A 20,784-nucleotide genomic window follows, 5' to 3' on the forward strand; every position below is an offset into this window, starting at 1 on the left:
GCTCGCGGCTTCCGGTTACGGTGCTTCCGGTTTGCGGTCCACCTGCGTTCCACGGCTGTGTAGATCAGCCGTGGAACGCAGGTGGACCGCAAACCGGAAGCCGGAAGCACCGTAACCGGAAGCCGCGAGCCGCGGCATCGTAGCGTCCCCTGCTACTGAGGATTCCCACATACGGCTCTCTGTCTCCGCTCCCGACGTAGCCGAATACCAGCCTACAGGACATTGTGACACACACATCAGGCACGGCCCCAAGAGGAGTAGTGGAATGACCTGCCTTTCCTCTGTTGTGCTGTTCATACTTGTGGCCCCTGACCTTTGCACAGGAAGGCTGTAACAAACTGCACAGTAAGGGTTTACAGGCACGTCCTTCAGGATTCTAGAATAAATCCCGCCACACAAGCCCAACACAAATTGCTTCAAATGTGATATGAGGCTGCAGGTTACTTTGTACTAAAGACATTACATTTTCTTTCACTGCTTTTCCTCCTTTTGTTTCCGTTGTTTGTTGCAGCTGTGTGCTGTTGTCACAAGATGTCTCACTTCCTGCATGTTGCACAATGTACACACATTTCTAATGGGTCAGCAGAACAAGATTTTCCAGAAATGATAAAGTTGGATACTTTTTGTGGGATCAGCTATTGTGATACAGTTTATGTTCTTTAGCTCTGACTTTATCTGTCTGTGTCCTGGCAGGACCAAGATGGGCCTCTTGGAATATTGGCGTATTTGTCTGCATCCGCTGTGCCGGTGTCCACAGGAACCTTGGAGTCCACATATCCCGAGTCAAATCTGTAAATTTGGACCAGTGGACACAGGAACAAATACAAGTGAGAAGAAATGTCACTGCTCAGTAACATTATCAGTTTGAGCTAAAAACAAAAAAACTGTTCTATAAATGTCTTAAGTTAGTAATTCATTGTTTTGTTTCTTTTTTTATTTTCCCTCCAGTGCATGGAAGAGATGGGAAATGGGAAAGCAAAAAGACTGTATGAAGCTTTTTTGCCAGAGAGCTTTATCCGGCCACAGACAGACCAGTATCCTTTGAATGTGTACTTGATACCTCCCTATGTAAATGGTTAATATTCTAAAAGTAAGTGTATTCATTTAAAAGAGGAACACATTTTGAAAAGGCCTGCATACTTTACCCCCTTAAAAATAGTAAAGCTGTAGCTTATCCAGTCATCTTCCAGCTGCGCGCTCTATGATGAAGAGCTTGGCTAATCATAGGTGCTGTAGCATCAGTGGGGTGAGCAACTCCCAAACCGTGCTGGTTCTTGGCACTGGAGTCCTGAGCTTATGCTACTTGAGTAGAGGTGAACAATGTTTTCTCTGACGTCCTAGTGGATGCTGGGAACTCCGTAAGGACCATGGGGAACAGCGGCTCCGCAGGAGACTGGGCACAAAAAGTAAAATGCTTTAGACTAGCTGGTGTGCACTGGCTCCTCCCCCTATGACCCTCCTCCAAGCCTCAGATTTTTGTGCCCGAACGAGAAGGGTGCAAGCTAGGTGGCTCTCCTGAGCTGCTTAGAAGTAAAAGTTTAAATAGGTTTTTTATTTTCAGTGAGTCCTGCTGGCAACAGGCTCACAGCATCGTGGGACTAAGGGGAGAAGAAGCGAACTCACCTGACTGCAGAGTGGATTGGGCTTCTTGGCTACTGGACATTAGCTCCAGAGGGACGATCACAGGTTCAGCCTGGATGGGTCCCGGAGCCGCGCCGCCGGCCCCCTTACAGAGCCAGAAGAGCGAAGAGGTCCGGAGAAAGCGGCGGCAGAAGACGTTCCTGTCTTCAAATAAGGTAGCGCACAGCACTGCAGCTGTGCGCCATTGCTCTCAGCACACTTCACACTCCGGTCACTGAGGGTGCAGGGCGCTGGGGGGGAGCGCCCTGAGACGCAATAAAAACGATATAAAAACCTTATATGGCTAAAAAAAAAATGCATCACATATAGCTCCTGGGCTATATGGATGCATTTATCCCCTGCCAGTTTCCTGAAAAAAGCGGGAGAAAAGGCCGCCGTGAAGGGGGCGGAGCCTTTCTCCTCAGCACACAAGCGCCATTTTCTTTCACAGCTCCGCTGGAAGGACGGCTCCCTGACTCCCCTGCAGTCCTGCACTACAGAAACAGGGTAAAACAGAGAGGGGGGCACTATTGGCAGCTAATATATAAATACAGCAGCTATAACAGGGAGTAACACTTATATAAGGTTATCCCTGTATATATATAGCGCTCTGGTGTGTGCTGGCAAACTCTCCCTCTGTCTCCCCAAAGGGCTAGTGGGGTCCTGTCCTCTATCAGAGCATTCCCTGGGTGTGTGCTGGGTGTCGGTACGATTGTGTCGACATGTATGAGGAGGAAAATGATGTGGAAGCAGAGCAATTGCCTGTGTTAGTGATGTCACCCCCTAGGGAGTCGACACCTGACTGGATGGTAGTAATTAAAGAATTACGTGACAATGTCAGCACTTTGCAAAAAACTGTTGACGACATGAGACAGCCGACAAATCAATTAGTGCCTGTTCAGGCGTCTCAGACACCGTCAGGGGCGCTAAAACGCCCGTTACCTCAGATGGTCGACACAGACCCTGACACGGATACTGAATCCAGTGTCGACGGTGACGAGACAAACGTAATGTCCAGTAGGGCCACACGTTACATGATCACGGCAATGAAGGAGGCATTGAACATTTCTGACACTACAAGTACCACAAAAAAGGGTATTATGTGGGGTGTGAAAAAGCTACCAGTGGTTTTTCCTGAGTCGGATGAATTAAATGAGGTGTGTGATAAAGCGTGGGTTTCCCCCGATAAAAAAACTGCTGATTTCTAATAAATTATTGGCACTATACCCTTTCCCGCCAGAGGTTAGGGCACGTTGGGAAACACCCCCTAGGGTAGATAAGGCGCTCACACGCTTATCAAAACAAGTGGCGTTACCGTCTCCTGATACGGCCGCTCTCAAGGAACCAGCTGATAGAAGGCTGGAAAATATCTTAAAAGGTATATACACACATACCGGTGTTATACTGCGACCAGCGATCGCCTCAGCCTGGATGTGCAGCGCTGGAGTGGCTTGGTCGGATTCCCTGACTGAAAATATTGATACCCTGGATAGGGACAGTATATTATTAACTATAGAGCATTTAAAGGATGCATTACTATATATGCGAGATGCACAGAGGGATATTTGCACCCTGGCATCTAGAGTAAGTGCGATGTCCATTTCTGCCAGAAGAACGTTATGGACGCGACAGTGGTCAGGTGATGCGGATTCCAAACGACATATGGAAGTATTGCCGTATAAAGGGGAGGAGTTATTTGGGGTCGGTCTATCGGACCTGGTGGCCACAGCAACGGCTGGAAAATCCACCTTTTTACCCCAGGTCACCTCTCAGCAGAAAAAGACACCGTCTTTTCAAACCCAGTCCTTTCGTCCCTATAAGGGCAAGAGGGAAAAAGGCCGCTCGTTCCTGCCCCGGGGCAGAGGAAGGGGAAAAAGACTGCACCATGCAGCCTCTTCCCAGGAGCAGAAGCCCTCCCCCGCTTCTGCCAAGTCCTCAGCATGACGCTGGGGCTCTGCAAGCAGACTCGGGCACGGTGGGGGGCCGTCTCAAGAATTTCAGCGCGCAGTGGGCTCACTCGCAAGTGGACCCCTGGATCCTGCAGGTAGTATCACAGGGGTACAAATTGGAATTCGAGACGTCTCCCCCTCGCCGGTTCCTGAAGTCTGCTCTACCAACGTCTCCCTCCGACAGGGAGGCAGTATTGGAAGCTAGTCACAAGCTGTATTCCCAGCAGGTGATAATCAAGGTACCCCTCCTACAACAGGGAAAGGGGTATTATTCCACGCTGTTTGTGGTACCGAAGCCGGACGGCTCGGTGAGACCAATTTTAAATCTAAAATCTTTGAACACTTACATAAAAAGGTTCAAATTCAAGATGGAGTCACTCAGAGCAGTGATAGCGAACCTGGAAGAAGGGGACTATATGGTATCTCTAGACATCAAGGATGCTTATCTCCATGTCCCAATCTACCCTTCTCACCAAGGGTACCTCAGGTTTGTGATACAAAACTGTCATTATCAGTTTCAGACGCTGCCGTTTGGATTGTCCATGGCACCACGGGTCTTTACCAAGGTAATGGCCGAAATGATGATTCTTCTTCGAAGAAAAGGCGTATTAATTATCCCTTACTTGGACGATCTCCTGATAAGGGCAAGGTCCAGGGAACAGTTAGAGGTCGGAGTAGCACTATCTCAGGTAGTGCTACGTCAGCACGGGTGGATTCTAAATATCCCAAAATCACAGCTGATTCCGATAACACATCTACTGTTCCTAGGGATGATTCTGGACACAGTCCAGAAAAAGGTGTTTCTCCCGGAGGAGAAGGCCAGGGAGTTATCCGAGCTAGTCAGGAACCTCCTAAAACCAGGACAAGTGTCAGTGCATCAGTGCACGAGAGTCCTGGGAAAAATGGTGGCTTCTTACGAAGCGATTCCATTCGGAAGATTCCATGCAAGAACTTTTCAGTGGGATCTGCTGGACAAATGGTCCGGATCGCATCTTCAGATGCATCAGCGGATAACCCTATCTCCAAGGACAAGGGTATCTCTCCTGTGGTGGTTACAGAAGGCTCATCTTCTAGAGGGACGCAGATTCGGCATTCAGGATTGGATGCTGGTAACCACGGATGCCAGCCTGAGAGGCTGGGGAGCAGTCACACAGGGAAGAAATTTCCAGGGCTTGTGGTCAAGCATGGAAACGTCTCTTCACATAAATATCCTAGAGCTAAGGGCCATTTACAATGCCCTAAGTCAAGCAAGTGTTCATTCCGGGAGTGGACAACTGGGAAGCAGACTTCCTCAGCAGACACGACCTCCACCCGGGGGAGTGGGGACTTCATCCAGAAGTCTTCCACATGATTGTAAACCGTTGGGAAAAACCAAAGGTGGACATGATGGCGTCCCGTCTCAACAAGAAACTGGACAGATATTGCGCCAGGTCAAGGGACCCTCAGGCAATAGCGGTGGACGCTCTGGTAACTCCGTGGGTGTTCCAGTCGGTATATGTGTTCCCTCCTCTTCCTCTCATACCAAAAGTACTGAGAATCATAAGAAGGAGAGGAGTAAGAACGATACTCCGGATTGGCCAAGAAGAACTTGGTACCCGGAGCTGCAAGAGATGCTCACGGAGGACCCGTGGCCTCTACCTCTAAGGAAGGACCTGCTCCAGCAGGGACCTTGTCTGTTCCAAGACTTACCGCGGCTGCGTTTGACGGCATGGCGGTTGAACGCCGGATCCTGAAGGAAAAAGGCATTCCAGATGAAGTCATCCCTACCCTGATCAAGGCCAGGAAGGATGTAACTGCAAAACATAATCATCGCATTTGGCGAAAATATGTTGCGTGGTGTGAGGCCAAGAAGGCCCCTACGGAGGAATTTCAACTGGGTCGTTTCCTACATTTCCTGCAAGCAGGATTGTCTATGGGCCTAAAATTAGGATCCATTAAGGTTCAAATTTCGGCCCTGTCGATCTTCTTCCAGAAAGAACTGGCTTCAGTGCCTGAAGTTCAGACGTTTGTCAAAGGGGTACTGCATATACAGCCTCCTTTTTGTGCCTCCAGTGGCACCTTGGGATCTCAATGTAGTTTTAGGGTTCCTAAAATCACATTGGTTTGAACCACTTGCCACAGTGGATTTGAAATATCTCACATGGAAAGTGGTAATGCTGTTGGCCCTGGCTTCAGCCAGGCGCGTATCAGAATTGGCGGCTTTATCCTATAAAAGTCCTTACCTGATATTTCATTCGGATAGGGCGGAATTGAGGACTCGTCCTCAATTTCTCCCTAAGGTGGTTTCAGCGTTTCACATGAATCAACCTATTGTGGTACCTGTGGCTACTAGGGACTTGGAGGACTCCAAGTTGCTGGACGTAGTCAGGGCCCTGAAAATATATGTTTCCAGGACGGCTGGAGTCAGAAAATCTGACTCGCTGTTTATACTGTATGCACCCAACAAGCTGGGTGCTCCTGCTTCTAAGCAGACGATTGCTCGTTGGATTTGTAGTACAATTCAACTTGCACATTCTGTGGCAGGCCTGCCACAGCCAAAATCTGTAAAAGCCCATTCCACAAGGAAGGTGGGCTCATCTTGGGCGGCTGCCCGAGGGGTCTCGGCTTTACAACTTTGCCGAGCAGCTACTTGGTCAGGGGCAAACACGTTTGCTAAATTCTACAAATTTGATACCCTGGCTGAGGAGGACCTGGAGTTCTCTCATTCGGTGCTGCAGAGTCATCCGCACTCTCCCGCCCGTTTGGGAGCTTTGGTATAATCCCCATGGTCCTTACGGAGTTCCCAGCATCCACTAGGACGTCCGAGAAAATAAGAATTTACTTACCGATAATTCTATTTCTCATAGTCCGTAGTGGATGCTGGGCGCCCATCCCAAGTGCGGATTGTCTGCAATACTTGTATATAGTTATTGTTACAAACAAATCGGGTTGTTTATTGTTGGAAGCCATCTTTTCAGAGGCTCCTACGGTTATCATACTGTTAACTGGGTTCAGATCACGAGTTGTACGGTGTGATTGGTGTGGCTGGTATGAGTCTTACCCGGGATTCAAGATCCTTCCTTATTATGTACACTCGTCCGGGCACAGTATCTTAACTGAGGCTTGGAGGAGGGTCATAGGGGGAGGAGCCAGTGCACACCAGCTAGTCTAAAGCTTTTACTTTTTGTGCCCAGTCTCCTGCGGAGCCGCTGTTCCCCATGGTCCTTACGGAGTTCCCAGCATCCACTACGGACTATGAGAAATAGAATTATCGGTAAGTAAATTCTTATTTTTTCTTTCTAAAAGAGCATCAATAAAGTTGTTGAATTGAACTCCTCACAAAGTAAATACTCCCGGTTTCCTTAACATAACTTTTGCAGAGCGGTAGAAATATTTATTAGAGAGAAATATGAAAAGAAGAAATACATGGATCGCAGTGTGGATCTTACCGCATTTAGAGTGAGTATCTGACATGAAAGATATGGGGATGGAGACTACAAACAGTGTCAGTTATTGTGATTATACACTGGTGCAGTGACCGGGTCACAGCGTCTGGGAGCTATATGTAAGTGCTAGAGGAGAGCACCTACGGGTGGAACTCAGAAAATTAGAATATCGTGCAAAAGTTCATTTATTTCAGTAATTCAACTTAAAAGGTGAAACTAATATATTATATAGACCAGTGGTGGCCAACCAGTGGCTCTTGAGCCGCATTAGGCTCTTTCTTTATTTAAATGTGGCTCCCAACACTCTAAATCATGTGACCACAACAGATACAGAAACTGCTACACTCCAGCCAGACATGCAGCAGCACTACAGGGACTGAAATCTGAAGGAGCCAGATACTAGAGGCGAAACACCCACTGGCAAACAGAGAACACATTAGGGACTGCAACAATGGCACGACTTGGTGGGGGAACTTTAGTGACACATGAGGATGGGCTAGAGTGACACAAGGCGGAGCTGGCTGGAGTGACACAGAAGAGTCCTGGCAGGAGTGACACATGGAGGAGCTGGCTGGAGTGATGAAGGAGGGTGCTGGAAGTAGTGACACATGGGAAAGCTGGCTGGAGTGACATAGGAGGGTGCTAGCAGGAGTGTCACATGGGCAGCTGGCTGGAGTGACATAGGAGGGTGCTAGCAGGAGTGTCACATGGGGAGCTGGCTGGAGTGACATAGGAGGGTGCTAGCAGGAGTGTCACATGGTGTGCTAGCTGGAGTGACAGGAGGGTGCTAGCAGGAGTGTCACATGGGCAGCTGGCTGGAGTGACATAGGAGGGTGCTAGCAGGAGTATCACATGGGGTGCTAGCTGGAGTGACAGGAGGGTGCTAGCAGGAGTGTCACATGGGCAGCTGGCTGGAGAGACATAGGAGGGTGCTAGCAGGAGTGTCACATGGGCAGCTGGCTGGAGTGACATAGGAGGGTGCTAGCAGGAGTGTCACATGGGCAGCTGGCTGGAGTGATATAGGAGGGTGCTAGCAGGAGTGACACATGGGAGAGCTGGCTGGAGTGACATAGGTGGGTGCTAGCAGGAGTGACACATGGGCAGCTGCCTGGAGTGACATAGGAGGGTGGTAACAGGAGTGTCACATGGGCAGCTGGCTGGAGTGACATAGGAGGGTGCCTGCAGGAGTGACACATGGGGGAACTTAAGTTTATTATGTGAATCTGGCTTTTTCAATTATTTTATGTGAAAGTGGCTTTTTCAATGGATCTGACTTTAAATTTTTTTATTTTATGTCGTTCTGGCTTTTTCAATGTATTTTATACCAGGGGCGTGGTCTAGCAGGTACAAGGCCACATTCCATTTTTGCATGCGCACCTTCGGCTCGATGTCGGCTCTTTGACGTACCTAACAAGGTTTTTTGGCTCTTTGTCACTGACTGGTTGGCCGCCCCTGATATAGACTAATTACATGCAAAGTGAGATATTTCAAGCCTTTATTTGTTATAATTTTGATGATTGTGGCTTACAGCTTAAGATATCCCCAAATCTCAGAAAATTTGAATTACATAAAATCAATAAAGCATTTCTCTGACGTCCTAAGTGGATGCTGGGGACTCCGTAAGGACCATGGGGAATAGCGGCTCCGCAGGAGACAGGGCACAAAAGTAAAAGCTTTAGGATCAGGTGGTGTGCACTGGCTCCTCCCCCTATGACCCTCCTCCAAGCCTCAGTTAGGTTTTTGTGCCCGGCCGAGAAGGGTGCAATCTAGGTGGCTCTCCTAAAGAGCTGCTTAGAGTAAAAGTTTTATTAGGTTTTTTATTTTCAGTGAGTCCTGCTGGCAACAGGCTCACTGCAACGAGGGACTTAGGGGAGAAGAAGTGAACTCACCTGCGTGCAGGATGGATTGGCTTCTTAGGCTACTGGACACTAGCTCCAGAGGGACGATCACAGGTACAGCCTGGATGGGTCACCGGAGCCGCGCCGCCGACCCCCTTGCAGATGCTGAAGAGAGAAGAGGTCCAGAAATCGGCGGCTGAAGACTTCCCAGTCTTCTTAAGGTAGCGCACAACACTGCAGCTGTGCGCCATTGCTCTCAGCACACTTCACACCAACGGTCACTGAGGGTGCAGGGCGCTGGGGGGGGCGCCCTGGGCAGCAATGAAAGTACCTATGCTGGCTAAATATACATCACATATAGCCTCTGGGGCTATATGGATGTATTTAACCCCTGCCAGGTTGTCAGAAAAACGGGAGAAGAAGCCCGCCGAAAAGGGGGCGGGGCCTATTCTCCTCAGCACACAGCGCCATTTTCCCTCACAGAACTGCTGGTGGGAAGGCTCCCAGGCTCTCCCCTGCACTGCACTACAGAAACAGGGTTAAAACAGAGAGGGGGGGCAATTTTGTGGCGATATTATTACATATTAAGATGCTATAAGGGAAAACACTTATATAAGGTTGTCCCTGTAAAATTATAGCGTTTTGGTGTGTGCTGGCAAACTCTCCCTCTGTCTCCCCAAAGGGCTAGTGGGGTCCTGTCCTCTATCAGAGCATTCCCTGTGTGTGTGCTGTGTGTCGGTACGTGTGTGTCGACATGTATGAGGACGATGTTGGTGAGGAGGCGGAGCAATTGCCTGTAATGGTGATGTCACTCTCTAGGGAGTCGACACCGGAATGGATGGCTTATTTAGGGAATTACGTGATAATGTCAACACGCTGCAAGGTCGGTTGACGACATGAGACGGCCGGCAAACCAATTAGTACCTGTCCAGGCGTCTCAAACACCGTCAGGGGCTTTAAAACGCCCATTACCTCAGTCGGTCGACACAGACACAGACACGGACACTGACTCCAGTGTCGACGGTGAAGAAACAAACGTATTTTCCATTAGGGCCACACGTTACATGTTAAGGGCAATGAAGGAGGTGTTACATATTTCTGATACTACAAGTACCACAAAAAAAGGTATTATGTGGGGTGTGAAAAAACTACCTGTAGTTTTTCCTGAATCAGATAAATTAAATGAAGTGTGTGATGATGCGTGGGTTTCCCCCGATAGAAAATTATTGGCGTTATACCCTTTTCCGCCAGAAGTTAGGGCGCGTTGGGAAACACCCCCTAGGGTGGATAAGGCGCTCACACGCTTATCAAAACAAGTGGCGTTACCGTCTCCAGATACGGCCGCCCTCAAGGAGCCAGCTAATAGGAGGCTGGAAAATATCCTAAAAAGTATATACACACATACTGGTGTTATACTGCGACCAGCGATCGCCTCAGCCTGGATGTGCAGCGCTGGGGTGGCTTGGTCGGATTCCCTGACTGAAAATATTGATACCCTTGACAGGGACAGTATTTTATTGACTATAGAGCATTTAAAGGATGCATTACTATATATGAGAGATGCACAGAGGGATATTTGCACTCTGGCATCAAGAGTAAGTGCGATGTCCATGTCTGCCAGAAGATGTTTATGGACACGACAGTGGTCAGGTGATGCAGATTCCAAACGGCACATGGAAGTATTGCCGTATAAAGAAAAAGACACCGTCTTTCAGCCTCAGTCCTTTCGTCCCCATAAGGGCAAGCGGGCAAAAGGCCAGTCATATCTGCCCAGGGGTAGAGGAAAGGGAAGAAGACTGCAGCAGGCAGCCCCTTCCCAGGAACAGAAGCCCTCCACCGCTTCTGCCAAGTCCTCAGCATGACGCTGGGGCCGTACAAGCGGACTCAGGTGCGGTGGGGGGTCGTCTCAAGAGTTTCAGCGCGCAGTGGGCTCACTCGCAAGTGGACCCCTGGATCCTACAAGTAGTATCCCAGGGGTACAGATTGGAAATTCGAGACGTCTCCCCCTCGCAGGTTCCTGAAGTCTGCTTTACCAACGTCTCCCTCCGACAGGGAGGCAGTATTGGAAACAATTCACAAGCTGTATTCCCAGCAGGTGATAATCAAAGTACCCCTCCTACAACAAGGAAAGGGGTATTACTCCACACTATTTGTGGTACTGAAGCCAGGCGGCTCGGTGAGATCTATTCTAAATCTGAAATCTTTGAACACTTACATACCAAGGTTCAAATCAAGATGGAGTCACTCAGAGCAGTGATAGCGAACCAGGAAGAAGGGGACTATATGGTGTCCCTGGACATCAAGGATGCTTACCTCCATGTCCCAAATTGCCCTTCTCACCAAGGGTACCTCAGGTTCGTGGTACAGAACTGTCACTATCAGTTTCAGACGCTGCCGTTTGGATTGTCCACGGCACCCCGGGTCTTTACCAAGGTAATGGCCGAAATGATGATTCTTCTTCAAAGAAAAGGCGTCTTAATTATCCCTTACTTGGACGATCTGATAAGGGCAAGGTCCAGAGAACAGTTGGAGGTCGGAGTAGCACTATCTCAAGTAGTTCTACGACAGCACGGATGGATTCTAAATATTCCAAAATCGCAGCTGATTCCGACGACACGTCTGCTGTTCCTAGGGATGATTCTGGACACGGTCCAGAAAAAGGTGTTTCTCCCGGAGGAGAAAGCCAGGGAGTTATCCGAGCTTGTTAGGAACCTCCTAGAACCAGGCCAAGTGTCAGTGCATCAATGCACAAGAGTCCTGGGAAAAATGGTGGCTTCTTACGAAGCGATTCCATTCGGCAGATTTCACGCAAGAATTTTTCAGTGGGATCTGCTGGACGAATGGTCCGGATCGCATCTTCAGATGCATCAGCGGATAATCCTGTCTCCAAGGACAAGGGTGTCTCTTCTGTGGTGGCTGCAGAGTGCTCATCTACTAGAGGGCAGCAGATTCGGCATTCAGGACTGGGTCCTGGTGACCACGGATGCCAGCCTGAGAGGCTGGGGAGCAGTCACACAGGGAAGAAATTTCCAAGGAGTGTGGTCAAGTCTGGAGACTTCTCTCCACATAAATATACTGGAGCTAAGGGCAAGTTACAATGCTCTGAGCCTAGGAAGACCTCTGCTTCAAAGTCAACTGGTGCTGATCCAGTCGGACAACATCACGGCAGTCGCCCACGTAAACAGACAGGGCGGCACAAGAAGCAGGAGGGCAATGGCAGCAAGGATTCTTCGCTGGGCGAAAAATCATGTGATAACACTGTCAGCGGTGTTCATTCCGGGAGTGGACAACTGGGAAGCAGACTTCCTCAGCAGGCACGACCTCCACCCGGGAGAGTGGGGACTTCATCTGGAAGTCTTCCACATGATTGTGAACCGTTGGGAAAGACCAAAGGTGGACATGATGGCGTCCCGTCTGAACAAAAAACTGGACAGGTATTGCGCCAGGTCAAGAGACCCTCAGGCAATAGCTGGGACGCTCTGGTAACACCGTGGGTGTACCAGTCGGTGTATGTGTTCCCTCCTCTGCCTCTCATACCCAAGGTACTGAGAATTATAAGACGGAGAGGAGTAAGAACTATACTCGTGGCTCCGGATTGGCCAAGAAGGACTTGGTACCCGGAACTTCAAGAGATACTAATGAAAGCCGGATCCTAAGGGAAAAAGGCATTCCGGAAGAGGTCATCCCTACCCTGGTCAGAGCCAGGAAGGAGGTGACCGCACAACATTATCACCGCATTTGGCGAAAATATGTTGCATGGTGTGAGGCCAGGAAGGCCCCCACGGAGGAATTTCAACTCGGTCGATTCCTGCATTTCCTGCAAACAGGACTGTCTATGGGCCTCAAATTGGGGTCCATTAAGGTTCAAATTTCGGCCCTGTCGATTTTCTTCCAGAAAGAATTGGCTTCAGTTCCTGAAGTCCAGAAGTTTGTCAAGGGAGTACTGCATATACAACCCCCTTTTGTGCCTCCAGTGGCACTGTGGGATCTCAACGTAGTTCTGGGATTCCTCAAATCACATTGGTTTAAACCGCTCAAATCTGTGGATTTGAAATATCTCACATGGAAAGTGACCATGCTGTTGGCCCTGGCCTCGGCCAGGCGAGTGTCAGAATTGGCGGCTTTGTCTCACAAAAGCCCATATCTGATTGTCCATTCGGACAGGGCAGAGCTGCGGACTCGTCCCCAGTTTCTCCCTAAGGTGGTGTCAGCGTTTCACCTGAACCAGCTTATTGTGGTACCTGCGGCTACTAGGGACTTGGAGGACTCCAAGTTGCTAGATGTTGTCAGGGCCCTGAAAATATATGTTTCCAGGACGGCTGGAGTCAGGAAAACTGACTTGCTGTTATCCTGTATGCACCCAACAAACGGGGTGCTCTTGCTTCTAAGCAGACGATTGCTAGTTGGATGTGTAGTACAATTCAGCTTGCACATTCTGTGGCAGGCCTACCACAGCCAAAATATGTAAATGCCCATTCCACAAGGAAGGTGGGCTCATCTTGGGCGGCTGCCCGAGGGGTCTCGGCTTTACAACTTTGCCGAGCTGCTACTTTGTCAGGGGCAAACACGTTTGCAAAATTCTACAAATTTGATACCCTGGCTGAGGAGGACCTGGAGTTCTCTCATTCGGTGCTGCAGAGTCATCCGCACTCTCCCGCCCGTTTGGGAGCTTTGGTATAATCCCCATGGTCCTTACGGAGTCCCCAGCATCCACTTAGGACGTCAGAGAAAATAAGAATTTACTTACCGATAATTCTATTTCTCGTAGTCCGTAGTGGATGCTGGGCGCCCATCCCAAGTGCGGATTGTCTGCAATACTTGTACATAGTTATTGTTACAAAAATCGGGTTATTATTGTTGTGAGCCATCTTTTCAGAGGCTCCGCTGTTATCATGCTGTTAACTGGGTTCAGATCACAGGTTGTACAGTGTGATTGGTGTGGCTGGTATGAGTCTTACCCGGGATTCAAAATCCTTCCTTATTGTGTACGCTCGTCCGGGCACAGTATCCTAACTGAGGCTTGGAGGAGGGTCATAGGGGGAGGAGCCAGTGCACACCACCTGATCCTAAAGCTTTTACTTTTGTGCCCTGTCTCCTGCGGAGCCGCTATTCCCCATGGTCCTTACGGAGTCCCCAGCATCCACTACGGACTACGAGAAATAGGATTATCGGTAAGTAAATTCTTATTTTTAAATACAGAAATGTCGACCTTCTGAAAAGTATAATCATGCATATGTTCTCAGTACTTGGTCTGGGCCCCTTTTGCGTGAATTACTATCTGCCTGTGGCACTGCTGAGGTGTTATGGAAGACCAGGATGCTTCAATAGCGGCCTTCACCTCTTCTGCATTTTTCGGTCTCATGTCTCTCATCTTTCTCTTGGCAATGCCCCATAAATTCTCTTTTATTTAGCCCAGGTAAGACGCTTGTGACGTTTGTTGACGAGGAATACGACATTTGAAGCCCATGTCCAGGATCCGTCTGTGTGTGGTGGCTCTTGATGCACCATCTACAGCCTCGGTGCACTCCTTGTGGTGCTCCCCCACTCTTTTGAATGGCCTTTTCCTGACAAGAAAAAAAGAACTGGTCTGTTGCTCAGTGGTCCAAAGTCCTCTTTTCTGATGAGAGCAAATTTTGCATCTTATTTGGAAACCAAGGTCCCAGAGAATGGAGGAAGAATGGAGAGGCGCACAATTCAAGATGCTTGAAGTCCAGTGTGAAGTTTCCACAGTCTGTTGATTTGGGGAGCCATGTCATCTGTTGGTGTTGGTCCACTGTGCTTTATTAAGTCCAGAGTCAATGCAGCCATCTACCAGGACATTTTAGAGCACTTCATGCTTCCTTCAGCAGACAAGCTTTATGGAGAGGCTGACTTCATTTTCTAGCAGAACTTGGCACCTTCGCACACTACCAAAACCTGGTTCAATGACCGTGGGATTACTGTGCTGGATTGGCCAGCAAACTCGCTTGACCTGAACCCCATAGAGAATCTATGGGGCATTGCCAAGAGAAAGATGAAACATGAGACTGAACAATGCAGAAGAGCTGAAGGCCGCTATTGAAGCATCCTGGTGTTCCATAACACCTCAGCAGTGCCACAGGCTGATAGAATTCAGGTAAAAGATGCCCAAACCAAGTACTGAGTACATATGCATGATTATACTTTTCAAAGAGCCGACATTTCTGTATTTAAAATCCTTTTTTTATTGGTTTTATGTAATATTCTAATTTTCTGAGGTTTTGGATTTGGAGTTCTGTTAAGGTGTAAACCACAATAATCAAAAATATAACAAATAAAGGCTTGAAATATCTCACTTTGCATGTAATGAGTCTATATAATATATTCGTTTCACCTTTTATATTGAATTACTGAAATAAATGAACTTTTGCCTGATATCCAAATTTTCTGAGTTTCACCTGTACATAGTTATCACAGATATAAACCGACATATGCTTCGTTATAAGTGAGAAGGAATGCTTAGAAGCAATTTTTGCCTAAAGTAGTGTAACAGTCGGATAGCATATTGTAGATGTTTAAGTATCCATTGGATACTGTGAAATTGTTACTTAAAATGACCTGTTCTCTACATGTAGTGGGTCTGTACCACTGTGTAGCTTATCAGTTTGCTAGGATCCAGTGGGGCGGTTCGTGGGTATGTAGCTCTCAGGTTACGTGCCCAGATCTATTGCTCCTGCTGTAAGCCTCCAATTAGCATATACCTGCTCACACCCTCTTGAAGGTGTGAGCAGAAGTCCACATCACCTATTCACAGGCTTACTGTGATTGGCACTTAGCCGAGGAGTTTGCTGCAACTAAGCCCAGGCATTAGTCATGGTAAGGTAGACATCCCAGGTTGTGTCATGAGGTTCCCAGGTAGTTGGTAGGTTGCATTCTCATTATTCCAGTCCACAAAATGTCTGCCTACATTGAGTGTAATTGATGAATTTACTTTTAAATTGTTAAGCTGGTGTAAACGCCGGTTTACTTACAGGACTAAAAGCAACACTTTAAAAAGACATTTAATACACTTTAAATGGAGCCGCTGCGGCCGCTATACTCAATCCTCAACCTACGTACATATTACACCATTAGCGTACAGAGCCCGGTACCGTGTACGTACTTTGCGTACAAACGCCCCGCTGGTTGTACAAAGTACACACCCAAAGATACAGCTACACATGTGATTGTAATACACTTATAACCTTAGCAGGGTAAGGAAACACGACAACAGATTGTATTTAAAATGTACAGTCAATGGTACATATGTTTAGTTTCGCCTGCGCTTCCCAGTCTGGTCCTTGGTCATCAGGGTAGATGACCTTCAGAGTCTGTGATAGTGACCTGGCATGCAGCGGGCTCTTTATACAGTGGATCAAAACATAATATAATAGACACTGTGTGCTCTTCTTCCATTGGTTCGGGGGTGGGACATATCCTGTGCACCGGGGATCACTGGTCAGCTCAAGAGGTGGGCGATGGCTAAGACTTGAGATGTGATTTCTGTTGTTTGCATCTGAGTTCCCGCCCCATGACCAGTTAAACCCATCACATTAATCATACATAAATCTGGTATTATTAATAACTTAATGTTGTAATATATGATAATATTCTTATTCCCACCAGATTAATATTTACGTGACTCTGAACAATATGATCCCACACATGATATGATTATCCGGTATTTTGGATATCGGATTTTTCCGTATTTTGGAATAATTGCATACCATAATGAGAAATCATGGTTATGGGACCTAAATCTAAGCACAGAATTCATTTATGTTACATATACACCTTATACACACATCCTGAAGGTCATTTTAGCCAATATTTTTTATAACTTTGTGCATTAAACTAAGTGTGTCTACATTCACACAATTCATTTATGTTCCATATACACCTTATACACACAGCCTGAAGGTCCTTGAATACAATGTTTAATAACTTTGTGTATTAAACAAAGTTTGTGTACATTGAGCCATCAAAAAACAAAGGTTTCACTTTCTCACTCTCACTCAAAAAAGTCCGTATTTCGGAATATTCCGTATTTCGGAATATTTGGATATGGGATACTCAACCTGTATATATGTGTGTATATGTATGTATATATATATATATATATATATATATATATATATATATATATATATATATATATATATTTATCTCCAAGAGTTTAGACTATGAATGTTATTACCTCAGATTTCTAAATGTCTGGTTTGTAATTTTGTTAGCTATTGCTAATTGAGTTTCTCCTCAGCCAAGCTAGCTTCTTGGATATTGTCTTTCTTGTTTGCCCCGTCCTCAGATAAGACAATGACAATCCAGTATTTTATTGTCTTCGACAGAAACTGGGCTACCCTAGAACAATAGGAGTAAACAAAGGTGTTTGCCTACTTCATAGAATTTAAAAGCTTTGTGTAAATAAGGCCATTGTATTTGAGTCTCTGGGAGTATAATTTATGTGTGACCCATCTTCATGCTATTAGAAGAGAAAGCAGACAGTGGGTGATTTATGCAATATATGGACTATATATATGATATGTCTTTGTGGCTTTTCCGTGCGAGTACAAATTCCACTGTAATTACTCATACCACGCTCTAATGCGCAGGACCGCGGGAGCGACCATACGCAAATTGCGAATATGTGCACGCACGGCCGAATAAGTACGCACACGGAGGCCATCTATGTGGCCATCTATGACCACTTTTTTCCATATGCTGTGATATAATATACGTTTGTGTTTATCAACGGAGTGCCGCTGCTTTATTTCTTCTTCTTGCGTATCTACTGCTGCGGAGGGCACCCGTACTTAGCATTTATACCGAGAGTGCCGGGCATTCCAGTGTTTTTTATATAGATAGATAGATATAGAGAGAGTTTTATTTATTTATATATATATATATATATATATATATATATATATATATATATGTATATATATATATATATATGTATATATATATTTCTCTTACGTCCTAGAGGATGCTGGGGACTCCGTAAGGACCATGGGGAATAGACTGGCTCCGCAGGAGACATGGGCACTAAAGAACTTTATGTATGGGTGTGCACTGGCTCCTCCCTCTATGCCCCTCCTCCAGACCTCAGTTTGATACTGTGCCCAGAGGAGACTGGGTGCATTACAGGGAGCTCTCCTGAGTTTCCTGAAAGAATTTTTGTTAGGTTTTTTTAATTTCAGGGAGCCTGCTGGCAACAGGCTCCCTGCATCGAGGGACTGAGCAGAGAGTAACAGACCTACTTAAATGCTAGGCTCTGCTTCTTTGGCTACTGGACACCATTAGCTCCAGAGGGAGTCGGAACGCAGGTCTCTCCTAGCTGTTTGTCCCGGAGCCGCGCCGCCGTCCTCCTCACAGAGCCGGAAGATAGAAGCCGGGTGAGTATAAGAAGATGGAAGACTTCATAGGCGGCAGAAGACTTCAGATCTTCACTGAGGTAACACGCCATTGCTTCCACACAAAACACACACGGTAGGCACTGTAAGGGTGCAGGGGGGGCGCCCTGGGCAGCAATTTACACCTCTGGGACTGGTAAAACTAGATATATTGGCTCTGTGGGCTGTATATGGATATCCTCCGCCAGTTTTTGAATGGATTCGAGCGGGAACGAAGCCCGCCGCTGAGGGGGCGGAACTTGATCCTCAGCACTCACCAGCTCCATTTTTCTCCACAGCACACGCTGAGAAGCTGGCTCCCCGGACTCTCCCCTGCTGAACACGGTGACAGAGGGGTTTAAAGAAGTGGGGGGGGCACATAATTTGGCGCAATCAAGATAGATATATATATATATATATATATATCAAAATCACAGAACAAAGTCCCGGGAAGCCGCACTGACACTCTCCATTAATAAAAAGCAGGTGTCCGGTTAAATCGTAAATAAAGTCACATGCCAAACACTCGGGGTGAGGTTTAAGACAGAACCAGCACTCTGCGTAGTTTTCAAGACAAGTTTTACTCCAAGCCGTGCTCCAATCATAAAGTAATCACATCGACATCAGCATGAAAGACAAAGGCATATACTCATCACTGGTAAATTCCCAAACAGCCGTTTTCGGTGAAAAACCTTCCTCAGGGGAATAACCATGCATAGGGTCTAGCTGCCATGTGAAAAAGTGCTTGCGTGCCGTGCAACTTTTGCATCAATTGTGTGCACATTTTATATGCTCACAATACTGTACTCACCACAAACACCTGGAGTCCAGTGTCGCCCAGGGAGGCCAGTCCCGCCGCTGCAAGTACACCCGGAGATACGGGCCGTGGAACGCACGCCGTTCACCACGTGTCCGGAAGTTCCGGCACGTGGAGCGCAGGCTGCGTATCACGCGGCGGAAGTCCCCCCAAACGGTGTAGTGCACGCTGGCAAGATGTCCCCGGGCAACAAAAAACTGTCCCCCGTGGTCCAGGTGGCAGTAACAGTAACACATGTAATACAGCAATTCTTGATTCACCATGGATTACAATGCTGGCCACAGGATTAACATAAGCAAAGACATTAAATATAACGAAAGTCAAAATTGCACAAAATAGGACACCTATGTGCCATCAGTATTAATTAATGTAATAAATAATGTTCTAATGTGCTCATGAGATCAAAATAATCCTGTAGAAATACTCACATGGGTGCATCAGAAAAAAGAAAGAGAAAAAACCAACATAAAAAAGTAAAAGACATGAGAGATAATAGGTGGGAAATGCAGACATGTGTACACAGAGTCTCAGAGAGCAGTAAATATCATAATGTTATTGTTATAGTGGACACATTAATCATCGTGTCCATCAGCATATCACGGGATCCAACAGATCACTGCACCCTAAAGAAAGGGTACCAGGGAAAATTCTTCATTGAGCCCATGGGGCGTCATAGCGTCCATCTGATATATCCATCGACATTCTTGCTGAAGTAGCAGTCTGTGTCTGTCACCTCCCCTCCTCAGGGGGGGTACATGATCAATCGGCATGTAGGTGAATTCACTCAATTTGTGTCCAGCAGAGACAAAATGCTTGGCAACAGGAGGTGTACTGCCATCAACCTTCTGGTAAGCTTTTTTAATCGAGGATCTATGCATGGCAATCCTCTCTTTGAGCATCCGTATGGTTTTACCAATGTAGATCTTCTTACACGGGCAAGCAATCATGTAGGTCACAAATTTAGTTTCACAGGTCATTCTGTGCCTCAAGGTGTATTTGGTTCCCTTATACGGATGATAGCAGAACTTGCCAGTTAGCATAAAGCTACAGTTAACGCATCCATGGCATCGGTAAGCACCAGATTGAAGCCGTAGCCACTGAGTTCCCCTGCCCACTCGTGGGCTAATATCTGAGAAGGTTACTCGCTCCTTCATGTTGCGACTTCGTCGGTAGCAGAAAAGTGGCAGCTGTTCACAATATTGCCCCATCACAGGATCCGTTTGTAAGATATGCCAGTGTCTACGGATGGATTGTCGGGCATCATTGGAAGAAATCGAGTATGTGCTGGCAAACACCAATCGGTCTGACTCCGATTTGGCCCGAGGTTTCAATAGATCCTCTCGTGAGAGCTGCATGCACTTATCAATGGCTTGGCGTACTTCTGTCTTCTGGTAACCCCTACTGATAAAGTTATCGCCCATCCTGGTGAGTGCCTCATGTAGTGTCCTACGATCAGAGGTGATTCTGGCAACACGAACCAGTTGGGAATAGGGTAGACCCCTCTTCAATGCCATGGGGTGAAAACTAGATGCAAGAAGGAGGGAGTTTTTGTCAGTGGGCTTCCTGTATATCCCTGTGACTATAGAGCCATCCTGCACTCGTACAGACACATCAAGGAAATTAATCTCGGAAATGTCATAGGTGCAGGTAAATCTGATGGATCCCGGAATGCTGTTAAGTTTAGCAACAAAATCAATCAACCTCCGTTCACCCCCTGTCCACAGCACAAATAGGTCATCGATATAC

The 20,784-nt window shown here is 47.2% G+C and overlaps 1 protein-coding gene across 3 annotated transcripts in view; it reads left to right on the plus strand.

Moving 5' to 3' along the window:
• The window catches only part of SMAP2 (small ArfGAP2), a 63,753-nt gene that overhangs the window by 20,279 nt on the left and 22,690 nt on the right, over positions 1-20,784 (plus strand). For all 3 annotated transcript variants that reach the window (XM_063954208.1, XM_063954210.1, XM_063954209.1), the window contains exons 2-4: positions 694-827; positions 949-1,034; positions 6,929-7,007. In XM_063954208.1, coding sequence (XP_063810278.1) covers positions 694-827; positions 949-1,034; positions 6,929-7,007 — 299 coding nt within the window. The remainder of the gene's footprint in view (positions 1-693; positions 828-948; positions 1,035-6,928; positions 7,008-20,784) is intronic.

The sequence above is a fragment of the Pseudophryne corroboree genome, chromosome 2 (genome assembly GCF_028390025.1).
Source record: "Pseudophryne corroboree isolate aPseCor3 chromosome 2, aPseCor3.hap2, whole genome shotgun sequence".
Lineage (NCBI taxonomy): Eukaryota > Metazoa > Chordata > Amphibia > Anura > Myobatrachidae > Pseudophryne > Pseudophryne corroboree.